This window comes from Coccinella septempunctata, chromosome 3 (genome assembly GCF_907165205.1).
Source record: "Coccinella septempunctata chromosome 3, icCocSept1.1, whole genome shotgun sequence".
Taxonomy (NCBI): domain Eukaryota; kingdom Metazoa; phylum Arthropoda; class Insecta; order Coleoptera; family Coccinellidae; genus Coccinella; species Coccinella septempunctata.
Window position 1 is genome coordinate 2,185,438 of NC_058191.1, and position 21,887 is coordinate 2,207,324.

Genomic DNA, 21,887 nt, shown 5'->3' on the forward strand with positions numbered 1-21,887 from the left:
GCGGCAAAAAAGAATAATGAAAAATTCATAAAAAAATCAAAGGGTTTGTTTCAACCCACATGCTACTAAGTACCACTGTTTGAAGTTTAGTGCGGAAAATAAATGTTTGGCTTCTTCTAGATGGTGTCCTGGAACCAACATAGTTTCTGGGAAGTTCAACTCCGATACAAGTTGAAAATGTATTATGTAATTGAGCTAACACATTTTCAGATGATGAAAAAAACGTCGACCACAGTGACAAATGCGATTGTGAAAGTAGTGAGGAATCGGACTTGGACTAGAAAATGTAATACACTGATAATCTTCATTACGTAATTATAATTTTGTAAATGTAGTCGTTCCTACTATTGTTTGAGCCGCCGGCTAAGAACCCTATCTATCGACGCATGCGCAATGGCTTTAAATACTCACACGGCCGGCATCCACTATCCTCATCTAAGTAACAAGTGGCGTTGCGCGCCATCTCTTTCACTTTATTTCGGATATCTCGCTATTTTAACAGATGGCAGACCTAACTTGCGGCTATTTTTTCACAGGCAGCCATATATCATCATATTCGAAAAAAAATAATAAAATATCCATAAACGTATGTAAAAATGTGTGTTTGTCTTCGTACGTAATGAACGTAGTGATTCTGCAGTACTATGATAGATTCCCGTCAATCAAGCCAAAGTCTGGTCATTCGATATTCCAAACTGAGATTTCTGATTTTTTTTAGCTTCTTCAATTCGAGTTTCATTCAAAATTCTTCAACAATAACCGAAGAATTCCTTTTTCCTTACTGGTGAAGCTGCATTTTTGTAGCCCAGCCGATTTAATCGTTTCAAGGAGATTTTGAAGTAGTCGTGTTCTCGTTTTTTCACTCAAACTTTCAATTTTCTTTTACGCTCTTCCGGTTCGGCATCTTCTTTCAGACAGATACCATATCATTAGCTTCAATCTTCAATAACAATTAATACTTGACAACGATATATTTTCATATAAAAGAATTCGCTGTTAAAGAGCTTTTGCGAGGTCTTGTATACTCGACTTTGGACGGTCTGTAACTATATTCTCCGTCTGTTCCGATATTCCTGAACAGTACTGTCAGTATTTCAGAGACGATGCCTATTGGCCCAGTCGTTCGAGTTCTATTGTTATTCGATTGCTGGCCAGTAAAACCAGCAATATCGGAACAGGCCCTCTCTATACTATACTATACTCTCTCGACCATCGTTGTTTAACTCTACGACTGACTTAATAGATTGTTGCTTTATAAATCATTTTTCTTCAAAACAGGTGGATCACCAAGCCTTGAAAAATGTGATGTAACAAAATATCCATCACTTCTTGATTCTTTGGCGTTAGCAAACCAAACATCGAAAAACGAACGAAGTGAAGATTATAGAGTAACTATCTTTAACTAACACTATAATCTTTGCTCGAAATTTATGAAATACCATTGAACTTGAGGGGATGATATAACTCCGCCCATCTTGAATATTTGATATAGGCGTCGTTCAGTCGACATTTGTGGTAATTTATGGACAATAGCAAAACTCAAATGTTCAAAATCAAACACTACTTTCAAGCATTCTATTCTAACAAACAAATGTACGATCACGAAGCGAAACAAGAAACAACTATGGAGGTAAGGTACCTTCAAACAATAAACCTACTTGTCACGTTTGTAAATTTCGCCACCAGGCGGCTTGAAGGCGACCTTACATCGCGTGTGGTTTGTTTTCTTTGAAACTATATTTGAAACAAAGGTATTTCTCAAAGATATTACACATTTCTGCATGTGCAATAAGAGTAATAATATTGTTATTCTCAAGAGTAATAACATTGCTATTCTCAAGGATGATAGGCCTTACAGCAAGAATTTTTTTGTCACCCTAGGTATAGAAGAAGAAGATGTATTTCATTAGGTCTATGGTTGTATTCAAAAAGTTAGGTTAACAGTTAACTTCTGTTTTTGTGTCACTTGAAACTTGAAATATCTCCTCTGGGCAGGTTGTCTCTGCCTCTGGGTCTTGACTTGACCCTTTCCTCGCCTGAGATGGGAAAAGAATCGGTTTGGTAACCAAAAATTGACGAAAACTCAAAAATTGTTGTAATTGGATAAAAAAAAACCTTAATAGTTGGTGAGTGAAAATTTTTCAGAAAGGTTTTAAAAGTTTTGTTTCGTTCTTCTAATCAATAAATATGTACAGGGTATTTATAAATGTTTGTATATTCATGAGAATACAAAATGTAGTTAATAGAATGACTGCCACTAATCATCAAGATCTTTCAAAACTATAACAGGCCCCACCAAATAAAATGTTAATTATTTCATGATGTTCTTCTTAGTTTCAGTTCTTGCTGTATCAATATTTTCATACATGACATGGATAATATCAAAGAGGAAATAATAGAAATTGGGAGTATCAAACTCGAACCATTCGATGTTTGTCAGAATATCACAGTGAAAGAAGAAAGAGATGAATCTGCAGCTGTGTAAGTTTCTTTATATTCATGCATATACTTTCCTAAAAGCCTAAACCATTAATTAGTGAATTAAACGAATCCTTTGAAAGCGATAAGTACCGAAATGATGCTGGATATTGCTTAAAATTGAAATTCACTACTATTACTGATCCGTTGCAAACTGCATTGAAGCGATAGATAAAATTTTAGTTTAAGTTGAATCCGCTTATAATGACATTGAGGGGAAATGAAAAACACGTCATAATAACCGGAAGTCACAAAAAGCAAAATTGATGATATTTTTTATGGATTCAATTTGAGAGAAAAACGACAAATTATATGTTTCCTTTATTGAAAAAATTTAAAATTATCAGCTAAATATGAAGAACTTTTTCGTTTTTACAAAAAAATCTGATATATCTCGTATCGTATCAAACCTCGTCGCATGAAAAGGGGTGGGGTGGCTTGAGAAAACGATCGAGATGTCACTATAACCGGATAAATTTTCTACAAATAATGTTGTTGTATCTGAAATCATGTCATTGTAAGCGACATGTCATTATAAGCGAAGTCATTAAATCCGAACCCTGTTGTAAGGAGTTTTGAATGAAACCAAACTTAACACTGCAATTGCGTCATAATAAGCGATTGGTCAATATAGCCGGCGTCATAATAATCGGATTCTACTGTACTTTCAATATGAACATCTGCAGTCCCAAAGTAAATGTAAAGAAATGGCGACAAGAAACAGATTGTACAACCTGTTTCCCGTTCCAGATCTCAGTATAAGACGAAACATGTCCACTGGTTGCCATACATATGATACAAAATACCGGGAATAAAAACCTCAGAAAAAACTCTCTTTCTGCCTGATAATGAGGTTGTGTAAAGAATAAGCTGAAGTTATCATATTGAAGGTCATCCTTCATTCGTAATAGGAAAAATTCAAACTTCTTCCTCCTTCTTTTTAAAATGGTGGTTGATAAGTAAGATTAATCTGAAAAAAAGAGAGGTATTGAATTCTATTTATTATTACTGATTGCTGGGTGTGTTGTTCGGACCAACCAAACCTGCCACCGCGACCAAAGTGGTTCGACAGATCCGGATCGGACAAACTAGATCCTTTCTTCTCCACTAACATATCCTTAGAACAAAGATACATGGAATGGACATTCAGTGCTAGAAATGAATGTTTTGTAGTACACACTAAGGCAGTGGCGTGTTTCACAACCCAATTCAAAAAAGATCCGGAAACTGCATGTATAGCCGCAAAATCATCCCAAAATTTATAAATGGGACAATGATTTATGGTTTCTTCTGGTTCCCGCATTCACAACTAGGGCTCTCAACTGAATTCCATCGGAAAAACATACTATGGCAACGTCCGTGGGATTCTGTGTCATGTAGAATTCCACATGTCGCTTTCTATGGTCGATTTCTACGTTTTGAAGCGATAATCGCCTGCTAAGATGTCTAAAACTCTGGTGTATTCACTGATTCGTTATTGTTTTTAATTTCGTGGGGATATCCATAGACATAGAGACATGGACTGAGCAATGCCAGCATGAAATTGGCTATTTATTAGAAAGAGAGAAAAGCTCGTCGGGATATACCTTTCTCTTTTTTGTTCACATAGAGGTGAGTGTAGACCAATCAAAATTCTAGAAAAAGACAACTGCATTCCCGACGTGTTTTTCTCTCTGTCACTTTTTTTGACCGTATTTCATGCATAGATATAAAGGGAAGGCACAGTCCATGTCTCTATGTCTATGAGTAAAAACGCCGAAATTACCCGAACAATAAGCGATACAACCACAGAATGCCTAAGCAGGCAACGTAGAAGTCGACCAAAGAAAGCGACATGTGGAATTCTACATGTCACAGAATCCCACTGCTGGAACTCTAATCGAGAGATCCATAGATTAAATGAACAGAGAATAGATGGACCACTCGAAAATCAAACTTCAGCGTCATCTGTTTTTACGGTACATGTACTAATTTTCGACAAAACCAAATAAAAACGGAATCTGTAACGCTCATTTTTAATTTTCTTGTAATGTCAAGGCAGAATATATTTGAAAATTTCTGAGTGAAACTCAGAGAAAGATTCGAAATAAATTTCTCATTTAGAAATTGCATTTAGATTACGAATAATACGAATCTTTATCTGGATTTTTCTCTGATCCGAAGAATCGAAAAAAAAATCAGTTCATAATTGAAAAATTTATTGCATTGTTCTTCAAACGCGGATTCATTTTATAATCGAAATTAGCTTTTAAATTCACTTTATTCTAATTACAAAACTTATTCATTATACAAGAACATTTCTCATAAAGTACCATAATTCCTAATCACAAAAACAATTCATCTTTTGAATTCAATGTAATGTCGCATAATTACCTTCTTGCATCACGATTTTTGCACCCAAAAACTCAGCACTACTTCACTCTTGCGGATATTTCGCTTCGTATATTGAATAATTTATTACAAAATTATGTCAATTCGTAAATTGATAGATAATCAAAAATACATCTGTCGGTCTATAGATGTCTTGATTAGTCGCACAGATTACAGATTCTCTGTAATCTGTGATTAGTCGTTTGAATATTCGGCGGAGATCACGGTCATTCACGAGTGATAACGATCGAAAGCTCAAAATGCAGTGACACCTAACGATCAAATTAAGAATAATTTTTGTGATTAGTGTACCATAACAATAGGTGGCGCCACTTGTCAGAGTGATCCATCTATATTTTAATTTAATCTATGGAGAGATCACTAATTAATTCTTAATTGAAAATAGTGCACGTATACCATCCAGAAAAAATGCCCTTGTCCCTTACATTTTCATTAAGGAAATAGTTGGACCATAAGTTTAAGCGACTTCAGTCTTGAAATCGTATTTTATGAAACATAGGACAGAATTGTAAATGAGTCCGGTAACGAGTAAAATTTATTCCAGTCTGTTTACTAATATGGGGCGGAACAATGTTCGAAAGAACTGGTAATCATTGAATAATTCCAGTTATAATTCTCATAGAAAGATTAAGCTGTGCATCAATTTTTTGCTCATGAGCACTATTAACCCAAACAAGGCAACAATATTCAACAGCCGAAAAAAAAGCTAGGGCTGCCGTTCGAAGAGTAGTTGCATCATCAGCACCCCATGAACTACTAGGTAGTTTATGCAGGATATTATTCCTAGTTTTCAACTTCAGACGTAAATGTTCCGAATGGGGTTTGAAATTTAGATAGGAATCCAGCTTAACTCGTAGTTATGTTCCAAAAAAAATTTGCAAATACTACGCTCAATTTTCTATATATTTGATTATTCGAATGGCAACACTTATTTGGGTTAGGACGCAAACGCTACTCGAAAAAGAAATTTCTCAAAATTTCTTAATCTCTAGATAGATAATTCTCTATGAATTTAAAATCAGAATGATGGAATTCGAGAACAATATAAATATTTATATAAATTTCTCAAAGGAAGTAGTATATACTTCATTCAAATTTATTTTAGCAGTCGGTTGGCCATGAAATAATTTTCTCAAGTTTTTGTAACTAGAACGAAGTTAGGTTGGCACTCATGAAATGTCGTTAATGTCATGACGCCGTTGCCACAACTAATATCAAATTTTATTACGAAAATTCGAAAATGCCGAAAGTAATTGAAAGAAGAGACAGGGTTTCAGGAAGTGCTATTTAGAATTCAGGTCCGCTCATTCAAATAGTTATACCCTGATATTCTAAAATCCACAATACGTCAGACGATAGCGAACATATTCAATGTAAGAGAATTTATATAATGTTTCATCTGAATCTAAAAGACTTATATTTCAGCTGAATATTTCCACAATCAGAAAGATTGTGAATGAAGAGTATGACAAAGAATTTCCTTCTATTGGAAGACCCAAAAAAGTGGTGGCATTTGAGAATTTTATTTTTGAGTGAATTAATGCGAAAAGTTTACTACAGGATTTTTGATAAATGTCATCGGAGAATAAGTTCCCTAAAATGGATTTTTCTATTTTTCATTTGACTTGTCCTATACAATGTAAATGTCTTAAGGTACTAATAAATACCTAATTATTATAATTACATCATTGTATTGAGATGAATAGCCACAAATACGCGCAAGTTGCCCTGTTACTTGTTTATTCATGTGAAATTTTTGTTCAACGGTGAAGTTGCATCTTAACTTGAAACTTCCTTCAACTCCTTTTACTTATATTGATGCAAGATGATTTTTGTTGAAGAATTTAACATTCTTGTAATTATCTGTTGATTCCTTCGGGAGATACCCATTCCCAACCACTGCATCATATGCATTTCATCTTCGGGTTAATATTTTTGAAATCCACAAATGATGTAAGCCAAAGAAGATAACGAACATTAACTCTCCTCAAGCGAGTGCATATTATGATATTATACTGATCTCTTGTATTTTCCATGCAAATAACTGGATTTGGTATGCCTTCAATCAGTTTGTATAAACTTCAATTATGTTCGTCACATATTTTCCGAAGAGATTCGACATTGTGATAAAATACGTAATAACAGAAACTTTTACGTAGAACGGGCAACATAGCGTTGATTTAAAACCCAAAAATGTTTTGACAAGCTTCATAACCCCACATTTTCGTACTATACAGAGTGAAATGTGTCAAATTTCCATGGCCAACCGACTGCTAAAATAAAGTTGAATGAAGTATAGATATCACAGATATAAATTGAAAAGAAGAGGTGCTAAAACTGATCCAGGCAACCTAATTTGCCTGATCTTCTGTTGCGAATTGGAAAAAAAATTGGAAAACTTCACTGTTGTCTGCTTTCTTTTTGAGTGAATGATATGTGGTTCTTTTTCAGCCTTCCAGATTCAGAAGAAGTGAAAAAAAGTGTGATCAGAGATGAGCAGAATTTTATCAGTGGAAATGAAAATATTGAGGCGAGTAATATATCCTCACAAAAAAACACTAGTTCAAAGACGAACTTGAAAAAACACGAGTGTCCTCATTGCGCTTATGCTACAAATTTCAAATATAGTCTCAATAGACACATTAATATTGTCCATTTGAAATTGAAGCAGCATAAATGTCATCTTTGTGATTACGCTACAACTGCGAGAAAAATACTGGTGAATCATTTAAATTCTATACATTTGAATTTGAAAGAACACAAGTGCCATTCTTGCGATTATGCAACAAATTTTAAATCAGGTCTTCTAAGCCATATAGAGTCTATTCATTCGAATTTGAGGACACAAAAGTGTCCTTATTGTGATTATGCAGCGCATTTTAAAACTCGCCTCAAGAGTCATATAAATTCAGTTCATTTAAATTTGAAGAAACACAAATGTCTCCTATGCGATTATGCCTCAAATTGTTATGACAGTCTGAGAATACATATGAAGTCTTTTCATTTGAGCTCGAAAGATTACAAGTGTGAGAAGTGTGCTTATGCAACTAATGTCAAACATTACCTCTCAAAACATATGCACATTCATTCGGATTTGAAGCGATACAAGTGTGACTCGTGTGCTTATTCTGCTACTGATCAAAGAAGTCTTAAAAGCCACATAAGTTCTGTTCATGTAAACTTGAAATGTGACTTATGTGACCATACATCAAATAAAATTAACCTCAGAAAACATATGAAGTCTGTTCATAAAGATGTACAAAATAAATAAAAATAAACACATTTTTGACTAGACAAAAACATATAGATTGTATTCATTTGAACAATAAGGAACATAAATGCGACTTGTGCGAATATGCAACTAATCAAAAATCTTCCCTTTTAGACCATATTGAGTCTGTTCATTCGAATTTGAGGACACAAAAGTGTCCCTATTGTGATTATTCTGCGAATTTGAAAAATCGACTCAACAGACATATAAATTCAGTTCATTTAAATTTGAAGAAACACAAATGTCTCTTGTGCGATTATGCTTCAAATTGGAATTTTGGACTGAAGAAACATATGAAGTCTGTTCATTTGAACTTGAAAGATTACAAGTGTGAGAAGTGTGCTTATGCAACTAATGACAAAGACTGCCTCTCAAAACATATGTACAGGGTGGGCAAATTTCGATGTTTTAGTACTACAGCTTCTAAACCAGAGGAGATAGACAAAATCTGATACCGCATTCTCGTTCTCTTTTTCTGAGAAACTTACAATAGTAGTAGTGATTTTTGGCCACTTTCTTTTGTTTTCGAGTTATAAGCAAAAATTGGAAAAATGGCGATATCGAAATAAATTTATATCTCCGCTAATACTGATGATAGAGCTCGGAAATTGAAACATTATACAGGCACTTTTTTACGTAGAATCCAGTGGCGTGCTCGCCTTTTTAGCAGGATTTTTAATTACGAAGCTATGACCCAGATTTATGTTTTTTTAAATGGGAACACTAGTTTTCTGTGCACTTTTTTGAAAGCTTAATTTTTACTGATTTCAAAAATATATATCATCATATGGTTTGTATCAATATAAATGATAGAAAATGGTGAAAAACACTTTTTCCCAACATTTCTATGGTTTCAACTTTTGACGAGCACAGAAAAATAGAGTTTCCTATAACAAAAGCAGTCTCCTTCCGGCAATGTCATTCTTTCTATGCTTTTTACCAATTTTCACAAAATTTGAATCAAGATATATTTCATGAATTTTCATAATAATGAAAGGACTTATAGAAAGAGACTGGTAATCATACGATGCTATATTTTTCTATGCTCATCAAAAGTTGAAACCATAGAAATATTGAGAAAAAAAGGTTATTAACCATTTTCTATTATTTGTATGATACAAACCATATGATGTTATATATTTTTGAAATCAGTAAAAATTAAGCTTTCAAAAAATGGCACAGAAAACTAGTGTTCCCTTTTAAAAAAACATATCTTTGGGTCATAGCTTCGTAATTAAAAATTCTGCTAAAAAGGCGAGCACGCCACTGGATTCTACGTAAAAAAGTGCTCGTATAATGTTTCAATTTCAGAGTTCTATCATCAATATTAGCGGAGATATAAATTTATTTCGATATCGCCATTTTGCCACTTTTTGCTTATAACTCGAAAACAAAAGAAAGTGGCCAAAAATGACTACTACTATTGTTAGTTTCTCAGAAAAAGAGAACGAGAATGGGGTATCAGATTTTGTGTATCTCCTCTGGTTTAAAAACTGTAGTGCTAAAACATCGAAATTTGCCCACCCTGTACATTCATTCGGATTCGAAGCCACACAAGTGTGACTCGTGTGCTTATTCTGCTATTGTTCGAAGCAGCCTTAAAAACCATATAAATTCTGTTCATGTAAAATTGAAATGTGACTTATGTGACTATACATCAAATAAAATTAACTTCAAAAAACATATGAAGTCTGTTCATAAAGATGTACAAAATAAATGAACAAAAACACGTTTTTTGACTAGTTTTTCTTCACCTATGCACCATTTTCATGCTCCTCTGTTGCGCACCTATCAAATTGGAGAAACTTTGAGAGGAAAACGTGTTTCAGTAAAATAGCGAAATTAATGAAAATTTTGATGACAGTCTTGTCAAAATGTCTTTTTAATGATTCAAATTATTTATAGTATTCGCAGTGATTAATATGCATCTGGCGAAGTTCACTAGCCTTAGAGTGAGGGAAAATGGAGAAAGAATGGTCGTAGAAAAAATAACGTCCCGAATTCTTAAACTCATGCAGTAGTGTCTTTCTCAAAGTGCGAAGAGCATCACGTTCCGCATTAATTATTTATCATCATGAATTGGTTTGCAGCGAATATTTGTGATCAAAAGTTTTATTCGATCTTTCGAGTTGAATAATTACAAGTACCCATCCAGTCTTTGGTCCATAGGATGGGGCGTTTTTTTCTCTTTATAGTCTTCAAAAACGGTTTATCAGTTCAAGGATGAATATTATCCGAGAAAAACCAGATTTGAAAAATTCTTTTCTATCCTATTTGGTTATGATACATGAAATGAAAAGTCTGTTCATAAAGGTGTACAAAAAAATAAACATATTCACGTTTTTTGACTAGTTTGTCCTCACCTATGTACCAGTTTCATGCTTCCCGTTGCGCAGCTTTCAAATTGAAGAAATTATTGGGAACTTTGAGAGGAACACGTGTCTCAGTAATATAGCGAAGTTAGGGAAAATTTAATGAAGGCCTAGTCAAAATGGTATTTTTATGATTCAAATTATTCATAGGACTTTTATGCAACTGGAGAAGTTCACTATCGTATCCCTGTCCGAAAACTACGATGCTTTATAAATGTGAAATACCCAATCTCCTCAATTTGGGTTATCTCTGCATATGCAATTTAAACTGAATAATTATGAGTTTCATTCATGAATTCTTCAAATGCACCGCGAAAACTATTCAAAATCATTGTCCAAATATGGGGTTTTGAAATTTAAATCGCTTGGTTTCAAGTTTACAATTAGGCAACAGCGCCTACTAGACAATAAAAAGAACAATGTCCGATCAGCTTGTTTATAAAATAACAGCTGTTGATCTACAGGCGCGTACTTACTGGCGAGCCTAAACTGCAACCGGCCATAAAAATCCCATAAAATTTTACGACCTTCCCCGTTCGTCGCGGACTTCATAGACAGCCATCCTTGTCTATCTCATCTAGATATTGTATTTGTTGTCCTTTATTATCAACACATATTTCAGTCGATGTTGCCAACTTGTGCAATAGAAACGAAACGCTTTAAAGTTTGAATACCCATTTTTATTTTTCATTTTTGAGTACTTGAAATAATTTTTTTGGAAACGGTTGAAACGGTGGACACCTAGTGGATTTTGAAGATTAGATAGTATAAAGAAAAAAAAGGTTCTATGAAGTATGCACTTTCTTTCTCTTACTCGAGCGTGTCAGATTAAGATTCTGTATATGCCCTAAGTGTCTCTGATAATAAATTCTTGTTAAGATAGTTTGCGTGGTGGGGCTGTCCGTACGGAAGAGTTGAAAGTGGTAAAAAAAAAATTTTCGAGCGTGTAAAATTTTCAGAGGATATAGTAATTGGACCCAAAGGAAGCTACTTTTCAAGAGACTGACGATTCGGACGTGACGCAAGGTGAAAATGCAAAAAAGAATCGTCACTTGTAAAACTTCACTGTTGTCTGCCTTCTTTTTGAGTGAATGATTTGTGGTTTTTTTTCAGCCTTCCAGATTCAGAAGAAGTGAATGAAAGTGTAATCAAAGACGAACAGAATTTCATCAGTAGAAATGAAAATATTGAGTCGAGTGATTTATCCGAACAAAAAAACCTTAGTTCAAAGTCGAACTCGAAAGAGAATTCGTGTCCTCATTGCACCTATACTACAAATTTCAAACATCATCTCACTAGACACATAAATAATGTCCATTTGAAATTGAAGCAGCACAAATGCCATCTTTGTGATTATGCGGGAACTACGAGAGATATGCTGGTGAATCATTTGAATTTCATACATTTGAATTTGAGAGAACACAAGTGTCATTCTTGCGATTATGCGACAAATCAAAAATCATCTCTTCTAGGCCACATAGAGTCTATTCATTCGAATTTGAGGACACAAAAGTGTCCTTATTGTGATTATGCTGCGAATTTGAAAAATCGACTCAACAGACATATAAATTCAGTTCATTTGAATTTGAAGAAACACAAATGTCTCTTGTGCGATTATGCTTCAAATTGGAATTTTGGACTGAAGAAACATATGAAGTCTGTTCATTTGAACTTCAAAGATTACAAGTGTGAGAAGTGTGCTTATGCAACTAATGACAAAGACTCCCTCTTAAAACATATGTACAGGGTGGGCAAATTTCGATGTTTTAGCACTACAGTTTTTAAACCAGAGGAGATACACAAAATCTGATACCCCATTCTCGTTCTCTTTTTTTGAGAAACTAACAATAGTAGTAGTCATTTTTGGCCATTTTCTTTCGTTTTCGAGTTATAAGCAAAAATTGGAAAAATGGCGATATCAAAATAAATTTATATCTCCGCTAATACTGATGATAGAGCTCTGAAATTGAAACATTATACAGGCACTTTTTTACGTAGAATCCAGTGGCGTGCTCGCCTTTCTAGCAGGATTTTTAATTACGAATCTATGACCCAAAGTTATGTTTTTTTAAATGGGAACACTAGTTTTCTGTGCAATTTTTTGAAAGCTTAATTTTTACTGATTTCAAAAATATATAACATCATATGTTTTGTATCAATATAAATAATAGAAAATGGTCAAAAACCTTGTTTCTCAATATTTCTATGGTTTCAACTTTTGATGAGCATAGAAAAATATAGCATCGTATGATTACCACTGTCTCCTTCTATAAGTCCTTTCATTATAATGAAAATTTATGAAATATATCTGGATTCAAATTTTGTGAAAATTGGTAAAAAGCATAGAAAGAATGACATTGCCGGAAGGAAACGGCTTTTGTTATAGGAAACTCTATTTTTCTGTGCTCGTCAAAAGTTGAAACCATAGAAATATTGCGAAAAAGTGTTTTTGACCATTTTCTATTATTTATATTGATACAAACCATATGATGTTATATATTTTTGGAATCAGTAAAAATTAAGCTTTCAAAAAATTGCACAGAAAACTAGTGTTCCCATTTAAAAAAACATAACTTTGGGTCATAGCTTCGTAATTAAAAATCCTGCTAAAAAGGCGAGCACGCCACTGGATTCTACGTAAAAAAGTGCCTGTATAATGTTTCAATTTCAGAGCTCTATCATCAGTATTAGTGGAGATATAAATTTATTTCGAAATCGCCATTTTTCCAATTTTCGCTTATAACTCCTAAACAAAAGAAGGTGGCCAAAAATGACTACTACTCTTGTTAGTTTCTCAGAAAAAGAGAACGAGAATGGGGTATCAGATTTTGTCTATCTCCTCTGGTTCAAAAGCTGTAGTGCTAAAACATCGAAATTTGCCCACCCTGTACATTCATTCGGATTCGAAGCCACACAAGTGTGACTCGTGTGCTTATTCTGCTATTGTTCGAAGCAGCCTTAAAAACCATATAAGTTCTGTTCATGTAAACTTGAAATGTGACTTATGTGACCACACATCAAATAAAATTAACCTAAGAAAACATATGAAGTCTGTTCATAAAGATGTACAAAATAAATAAACAAAAACACGTTTTTTGACTAGTTTTCCTTCACCTAAGAACCATTTTCATGCTTCTTTGTTGCACACCTATCAAGTTGAAGAAATTACTGAGAACTTTGAGCGGGAAACGTGTTTCAGTCATATAGCGAAGTTAATGGAAAATTTAATGACAGCCTGGTTAAAATGGTCTCTTTAATGATTCAAATTATTTATAGGATTTGTAGTGGTATCTGGGGAAGTTCACTAGCCCTGAGTGAAGGAAAATGGAGAAAAAATGGTCGTAGAAAATATAAAGTCCTGAATTCTTAAACATAGTGTCTTTCTCAAAGTGCGGAGTGCGGAAAACATCACTTTTCACATTAATTTATTTCTCATAATAAATTGGTTTGCAGCGAATATTTGTGATCAAAAGTTTTATTCGATCTTTCGAGTTGAATAATTACAAAAGTACCCATCCAGTCTTCGGTCCATTTTCTCTTTATAGTCTTCAAAAACGGTTTATCAGTTCAAGGATGAATATTATTCGAGAAAAACCTTATTTGAAAAATTCGTTTCTATCCTATTTGGTTATGATATATGAAATAATTCTCGTTTTCTTTTCAGAGTACAATATTCAAAAGACGAAATTGAAATTGACACTGAAGATAAGAAAGTTAATCAAAAACTTCTCAATGAAAACGAAAGCATCGACACCAGTAATTCATCTTCAAAAAAAGGGACCAAATCACAAAAATTCGAGTGCGACAAATGCGATTTCGCAGCAAATTCAAAGCGTTCCCTTGGACTGCACATAGATTCAATTCACTTGAATTTGAAACGGCACAAATGTCACTTTTGCGATTTCACTACCCATAATAAAAGTAATATCAAGATACATATAGATTGTATTCATTTGAACAATAAGGAACATAAATGCGACCTGTGCAAATATGCAACTAATCTAAAATCAACTCTTTTAGACCATATAGAGGCTGTTCATTCGAATTTGAGGACACAAAAGTGTCCCTATTGTGATTATTCTGCGAATTTGAAAAATCGACTCAACAGACATATAAATTCAGTTCATTTAAATTTGAGGAAACACAAATGTCTCCTATGCGATTATGCTTCAAATTGCAGTTTTGGACTGAAAAAACATATGAAGTCTGTTCATTTGAACTTAAAAGATTACAAGTGTGAGAAGTGTGCTTATGCAACTAATGACAAAGATTCCCTTTCAAAACATATGTACATCCATTCGGATTCGAAGCCACACAAGTGTGACTCGTGTGCTTATTCTGCTACTGATCAAAGAAGCCTTAAAAACCATATGAGTTCTGTTCATGTAAAATTGAAATGTGACTTATGTGACCATACATCAAATAAAATTAACCTCAAAAAACATATGAAGTCTGTTCATAAAGATGTACAAAATAAATAAAAATACACACTTTTTGACTAGTTTTCCTTCACCTATGAACCATTTTCATGCTTCTTTGTTGCACACCAATTAAGTTGAAGAAATTACTGAGAACTTTGAGCGGGAAACGTGTTTCAGTGATATAGCTAAGTTAATGAAAAATTTAATGACAGCCTGGTTAGAATGGTCTTTTTAATGATTCAAATTATTTATAGGATTTGTAGTGATCAATATGCATCTGGGGAAGTTCACTAGCCCTGAGTGAAGGAAAATGGAGAAAAAATGTTCGTAGAAAAAATAACGTCCCGAATTCTTAAACTCATGCATTAGTGTCTTTCTCAAAGTGCGAAGAACATCATGTTCCGCATTAATCATCATGAATTGGTTTGCAGCGAATATTTGTGATCAAAAATTCTGTTCGATCTATCAAGTTGAATAATTACAAGTACCCATCCAGTCTTTGGTTTGTAGGATATGGTGCGTTTTTTCTCTTATAATTGTCAATTGTCTTCAAAAACAGGTTTTCAGTTCAAGTATGAATATTATTCGAGAAAAACCCGATTTGAAACATTCTTTTCTATCCTATTTGGTTATGATTCATGAAATAATTCTCGTTTTCTTTTCAGAGTACAATATTCAAAAGACGAAGTTTACATTGACACTGAAGATAAGAAAGTTAATCAAAAACTCCCTTCAAAAGACGAAGTTTACATTGACACTGAAGACAAGAAAGTTAATCAAAAACTCTCTTCAAAAGACGAAGTTGAAATTGACACTGAAGATAAGAAAGTTAATCAAAAACTTCTCAATGAAAACGAAAGCATCAACACCAGTAATTCATCTTCAAAAAAACGGACCAAATCACAAAAATTCGAGTGCGACAAATGCGATTTCGCAGCAAATTCAAAGCGTTCCCTTGGACTGCACATAGATTCAATTCACTTGAATTTAAAACGGCACAAATGTCACTTTTGCGATTTCACTACCCATAATAAAGCTAATATCAAGAAACACATAGATTGTATTCATTTGAACAATAAGGAACATAAATGCGACTTGTGCGAATATGCAACTAATCAAAAATCTTCTCTGTTAGACCATGTAAAGTCCATTCATTCGAATTTGAGGATTCATAAGTGTTCCTATTGTGATTATTCTGCGAATTTGAAAAATCGACTCAACAAACATATAAATTCAGTTCATTTAAATTTGAAGAAACACAAATGTCTCCTATGCGATTTTGCTTCGAATTTTAAATTTGGACTGAGAAAACATATGAAGTCTGTTCATTTGAAGTTGAAAGATTACAAGTGTGATAAGTGTGCTTATGCAACTAGTGACAAAGATTCCCTCTCGAAACACATGTACCTTCATTCGGATTCGAAGCCATACAAGTGTGACTTGTGTGATTATTCTGCCATTGAAAAAAGAAATCTTAAAAGCCACATGAGTTCTGTTCATGTTAACTTAAAATGTGACTTATGTGACCATACATCGAATAAAACTGACCTCAAAAAACATATGAAGTCTGTTCATAAGGATGTACAAAATAAATAAATATATAAACACGTTTTTTTATTGTATAGTTTGTATTCACCTAAGTACCTATTCCATCTCCTCTGTTGTGCATCTTTCAAATTGAGAAAAAGACGTTTCTCAGTGTAATAATAATAATAAAAAAATCTTTATTTCAAGGTAAACTCTTGAGAAATTCAGTATTCAAACGAAATAGTGTAGTACAAATAAAGCAAAAATTCAACTAAAAGAATAGAATATACGCATAGTCAAGTCTGACCTCAGAACATATAGATACATGGAATGGCCTTTCGCGACACCAAAGCAGTGGTGCTATATTTAAAAAATTAGAAATGTATCTATTCATATTGAAAATTGATGTGACAATGATGTCCGAGTTAACTGTCTCAATTGTGATTGGCGACACTAAGCAACTCTTTCACTCCAGTCTTTGGAATGTTTATTTTTCAATCCATTTATCCAGGTATGTTCTAAGGTTCCGACAAACTTGGGAGAAGGGTGAGACTCAACCCTTCAAAGCGCTGGATTGACGAGAGTGCCATGAGTTTGATACGGAAAAAAGGGCCTTTGGCAGAGATACCTCAGGAGATAAAAGTGCTGTGCTAGTGGGAATTAAGGGCCCTTAATTCCAAGGTTGGTATACCGCCAATAAGAACGCGAGATTTCAACGGAAACGGCAGACTAACTCGCCGAAATTTTCTCTTCGATCTTTACCTCTGACTGAGGTGCCAGGACCTATTCCTATTTCTTCAATAACACGTTGTACTACGAGCATCTCAGAGGTTTATATCAATGAATGAATTGTCTAGAAGTAATATCTTATGAAACTGATGAAGCCTCATACCTCTCCAGGTAGTCATGGTATCACGTCATATTTACTCATTCGCTGTGCCGGAGCAATGTCAATCCCCCTATCAGTTATATTCTTCAGGCCTTTTTCCGATTCTTGTCTTCACTTGGAATGGTTATCTGCCACGGTTACTCCTATTTTCAAAAAGGATGATAAATTATCTCCCCTGAACTATCGCCCAATTAGCCTTGTGTCTTCGCCAATGTTTTGGAACTGGCGAACTCTAATTATACCACTAGATCAACATGGTTTTATTTCTGGTCGCTCCACCGTCACTGAATGTCATGCTGTTTATCTAATTAGGCCAAGGTTTACGATCGAGTCATACCAATAGATGTTATATACCTAGATTTTTCAAAAGCCTTTGACCGGGTTCCTCACAGGCGTCTTCTTTCCAAGTTGGAGCACCGTGGTGTCCGAGGCTTTTATCTCAAGTAGAACATCTCATGTAAGAGGGGGGTGGGTTCTCTTCTTCAGATAAACCAGTCATCTCAGGGTTCGGCTGTAGGACCAATTTTTTTATTCTATGTTTCTGATTTGCCACGTGTTATACGACCTATTTGGCTTCTTTTCGCGGATGACACCAAACTATATAAAAATCCTCTCCTCCAGGAGGACTTAAGGCTTAAACGCTCTGACTCAGTGGTGTTCATCTTGTATGTTACCTCTGAACATTGGTAAGTGCTCGGTACTTCACATCAGTCAAATCGATTCCAACCTAGATAACAACATAGACGACTATATACTCTGTCTTCAGTTTCTCATCACTGCGACCTTGGTGTTATTGTTACGAGCGACCTTTCTTGGTTCCACCCTGTGTGAGTAAAGTAAAACAGGTAGTTTTTATCTTGCTGAAACCCTTTCGCGGCTGCGACTCCAAAACCTTCATTCGACTCTATAGGTACTACATTATTGAGTACGCAGGAACTCATGGTGGCCTTCTTCTCGAGTAGATATGCATCCCCTGCAATCAGTTCAACGTTGGGTAACTCGCTTTCTCTACGTTATCGTTCATCCTTCAGATGAGAAAAGGTTGCAGATTTTAGTTTGGCTTACTTTGAGGGGAGGAGAGCTAGGGGATATGCCCTCCATGGGCGTTTAGGCAACCATACTCCCGATCTTTTCACACTCAACAACAATAATTTGCGAGGCTATTCACTAAAAAAGTGAAGAGAAGAATTCCGGGCATCTAAGAGGCAGCGTTTGATGACCAATAGAGTTTACCACCTTTGGAACAAGCTACCTGAGGGACTTGTTATGAATATTCATTCTTTTTTTTGAGGAAAATTCACCCCCATTTTAGAGTAATTTGATTATTATTCATTTTCTCGTCTTGGTTATGAATAACATACTTTTAATTTCAATTTTTCGGGCATCGTTCGAAAGCGTAAACATTCCAGATCGTTTATACACCCCACAGGTGAGTATAAAAGAAGATATTTCCCCGCTGGTCCATCATTTTGTACTGAGTATTCGATTCTGTAATTAGTATGGATTTTCTATTTACTGGCGATTAAAATTCTGATTCTGCATAGCATAGATCCATTCTGGTCAATCTAATTAGTTCTGAATTCTGTATCGAATGTCGCGATTTTTCTTTTGCTCTTTAAAGCCCGTTTGCAACAGCCGAGAATTCTCTAGAAAATTTACTCGAGATTTCATGCGCCGTGAATTCTTCACCGTTACATACGCACTTTCGGTAGAATTCTCTGTTCAGTTGCATACAAAATAATCTCTGCCGTTTTCTTACCAAAATTTGGTAGAGAATTCTCCAGAGAATTCTCGGCTGTTACATACGGGCTTCAGATGATAATTCTTACTTATCTTCAAAACGCTTAATTTGAGGACGCCACCTTGTTTTCAACCGCTCAAATAGCTAGTGCCAGAATAAACGCTGGAGACAACTTCCATACCGTTGGAAGCAGAAACTAGAGTTGTGAACAAGTGTGCCTTTTCCCCTATCCTCATCAGTTCTATTACTACTGGGAGTTCGATTTTCTGGCTTCTGGCTGGCGTGTAAACCCGAAACCAGAGTGGTGAACCGTTCCCAATGCTTTGTTTCCCCGACCTGCAACCCCGTAGTTTTCAAACAGAGCCCCGACTTCATTGCCCGTTAAGTGTGAGTCTTCGTTGGAAAACGAATCCGTAACACTCTGGGCGTGTTTGAGATCAGTTTCCTCTTTTCTTTCCGTCCAATTCACTCTGTGAATTCATTACTTTAATTTGCATTGCTATTTGTATTTCATTCCGAGGAAAACCTTCTAGTTGTGTGAAGTAGACTGTTCCTATTGCACACATTGTGTTGCGCCTTTCACTTGTCTGATTTTACAATAGTGCCTGTTGTGTGATTTGTGAAATCTCGATTTTGACTTTCACTGATATTCGCCCCAAATAATACCGAACCTTGTCTTCGACTCAAAGCCATGAGGTTAGATTTGTAATTTTCCCTTCAAAGAATATCTGGCGCTCGAGATATCCGTTACAGAATTGTCGATGTAGCTTCGGTCAACGACTTCAAAAATGGATACGGCAGTTTGCTTCTACATCGATGAATGGCTTTTTTTCGCTCATTCTGTACCCACTGCATTTTTCATTATTTTGTTCACGGTTACAATATTTCGTTTGAATTATATTTTGGGCTTGAATGTATAGGTGTGTAATGATCTCCAGTTTTCTGATAAAAAATGGAGTTCATTTTAGTGCATTCCTTTCATTTCATATTTCCGCCTTTGAAAATATTTAATTCTCAAATATTCAGTACATTCATTCCGATAGGCAGAGTAAATGTAAAAAACCGTTTATCTGTGTTTAACGTTGTTTTTCTTGCATGCCGTTGAAGATTTTGACGTTTTTCTGATGTTGATATGCGATAAACCGGAGCTGACGACGTTTTTCACTCTTGTCGCATTCTGGAATTTTCAGATCTTTACCGTGTGGGGAGATTTGCCTATAAAAGCAGATTTTCCCCCGCGACGGCCTCTTTTACTTTGACTCTTTTACTCTTTTGTCACTTTTACGCTCTGTACTCTCTTTTCTCTGCGATTCGACTTCTAATTGTGTGCACGACAAGCCGTTCAGCGAATTTAGAATAAATTTTGTATTACGAAGTTAGTGCTCTTAGAAATTAATTTTTAGTTTTCGTTTTGTTTTCCGCGAGTGCCTGAAATAAAGGAGGTAGGTCCCCGTCTTCACCGTTCAGTTTCTTCATTAGACCTAGACCGGTTACTTCTTTGACACTGATGTACTGTATCGCTTTATCTTATCTTTTGCCGTACTTTACCCTGTTTCGCGAGTCTGACTTTTCCCTTCGCTATCAGTCATGGTGCGTAAGCCCTTGGGGTAGTGAAGAGAAAGTCCCGTCAACCCCTCGTTCACGTTCTGCGTCATAAGTGTTGAAATCAAAATCTCTTCTTTTCTATCAGTCATGGTGCGTAAGCCCTTGGGGTAGAGAATAAAAGATACCGCTCGTCGTCAGTGAAATCCCGTAGTTGCGCTAAAAATAGACCTTTTCTTCGCTATCAGTCATGGAGCGTAGCCCTTGGGGTAGCGAATAAAAGTCTCGAATAGATCCGTTGTTTCTTTTCATTTCTGGAGAAATACAATTAATTTCATCCCGATACCGTATAGCAAGTCATTTCACTTCGCGAGGTCATCCTTAGTATTGTAACCAGTCCGGCCCTTGCGGTCGGACGTTTCGAGAACCAGAGCGGTCGAGAGCTTCCAGAATAACCGCGAATCTACCTGAATGTTTCCGGCGCCTATATAAGCCCAGCGGAGGAGCAGGTAGGCAAGTACAAGTACAGTTATAGTTCAAAGTGCAAGCGACTAGTGGAAATAAATACGAGTGGAAATAAATAGTTGTGTCATAGTTAGTTTGTGAGTTATAAATGTATTAAGTGTAAATAAATAATTTTAATAAGTTGGACGTTTCAATTAAGCGAAGAAAACGTTACATTGGTGTCAAGTGTGCGGTTCAACATCGCTCAAATTAAATAAATAATTTCGGTTATTTGTTCATGCCAGTGACCACAAGATTACAGAACGCGATGGAGACTCAAGCGGTAATGGACTTTTTGAGAAAATTAAATGAGAAAATGGACGAGAATTCTTGTAAGTTGGAAGAAAATTCTCGAAAATTGAATGAGAAAATGGACGAGAACTCATGTAAGTTGAATGAACGAATGGAAGAAAATTCCAGAAGATTAAATAAGAAAATTGATGAGAAATTAAATGAGAAAATGGACCAGATTAGGGAAAATTGTAATGATGTGGTGAGTCAACTTACAGACAAATTGGATGAGAAACTGGAAACCATAAATGAAAAATTCGATAAAGTGGACGAGAGATTCGATATAGTGAGTGGAAAATTTGACGAAGTTGATGAAAAGTTTGACAAGGTTAACGGAAAGTTTGAAGAAATGGCAGGAATAATTGAACATCATTCCAAGTTCATAGATTCCTTGAAAAGAATGTCAAACAGAACAGATATTCTGGCTTCAACACCCTACAGCACAGCGAAAGCGGAAAAT

General features: G+C 35.1%; 2 protein-coding genes across 9 annotated transcripts; both read left to right on the plus strand.

The window, feature by feature from the left end:
• The first annotated feature begins 1,966 nt into the window (after positions 1-1,966).
• Positions 1,967-16,550, plus strand: LOC123309679 (zinc finger Y-chromosomal protein 1-like). Of its 7 annotated transcripts, none has more exons than XM_044892898.1 (4): positions 1,967-2,126; positions 2,335-2,481; positions 14,177-14,198; positions 15,678-16,550. In XM_044892898.1, the coding sequence occupies exons 2-4, from the start codon at positions 2,372-2,374 to the stop codon at positions 16,527-16,529; spliced, it is 984 nt and encodes a 327-aa protein (XP_044748833.1). In that variant the 5' UTR covers positions 1,967-2,126; positions 2,335-2,371; the 3' UTR covers positions 16,530-16,550. The 7 variants fall into 7 exon arrangements, with proteins under 7 accessions (XP_044748833.1, XP_044748831.1, XP_044748832.1 ...); XM_044892901.1 differs by lacking the exon at positions 1,967-2,126 and adding an exon at positions 7,321-7,399 and having other exon boundaries at positions 2,342-2,481; XM_044892896.1 differs by lacking the exon at positions 14,177-14,198 and having other exon boundaries at positions 15,599-16,550.
• On the plus strand, positions 11,495-13,606 carry LOC123309681 (zinc finger protein 64-like). 2 transcript variants are annotated; one of them, XM_044892903.1, is made up of 2 exons: positions 11,495-12,257; positions 13,405-13,606. In XM_044892903.1, the coding sequence occupies exons 1-2, from the start codon at positions 11,888-11,890 to the stop codon at positions 13,590-13,592; spliced, it is 558 nt and encodes a 185-aa protein (XP_044748838.1). In that variant the 5' UTR covers positions 11,495-11,887; the 3' UTR covers positions 13,593-13,606. The 2 variants fall into 2 exon arrangements, with proteins under 2 accessions (XP_044748838.1, XP_044748840.1); XM_044892905.1 differs by having other exon boundaries at positions 11,495-12,251; positions 13,399-13,606.
• Positions 16,551-21,887: the final 5,337 nt, after the last annotated feature.

Bases quoted from the DNA above. Each gene is read 5' to 3' on its own strand.
- LOC123309679 (XM_044892896.1), top strand. From the start codon at position 2,372: ATGGATAATATCAAAGAGGAAATAATAGAAATTGGGAGTATCAAACTC. The intron at 2,482-15,598 runs GTAAGTTTCTTT...TTTTCTTTTCAG, and splicing joins AGAGATGAATCTGCAGCTGT to AGTACAATATTCAAAAGACG.
- LOC123309681 (XM_044892903.1), top strand. From the start codon at position 11,888: ATGCTGGTGAATCATTTGAATTTCATACATTTGAATTTGAGAGAACAC. The intron at 12,258-13,404 runs GGGTGGGCAAAT...CCACCCTGTACA, and splicing joins CCTCTTAAAACATATGTACA to TTCATTCGGATTCGAAGCCA.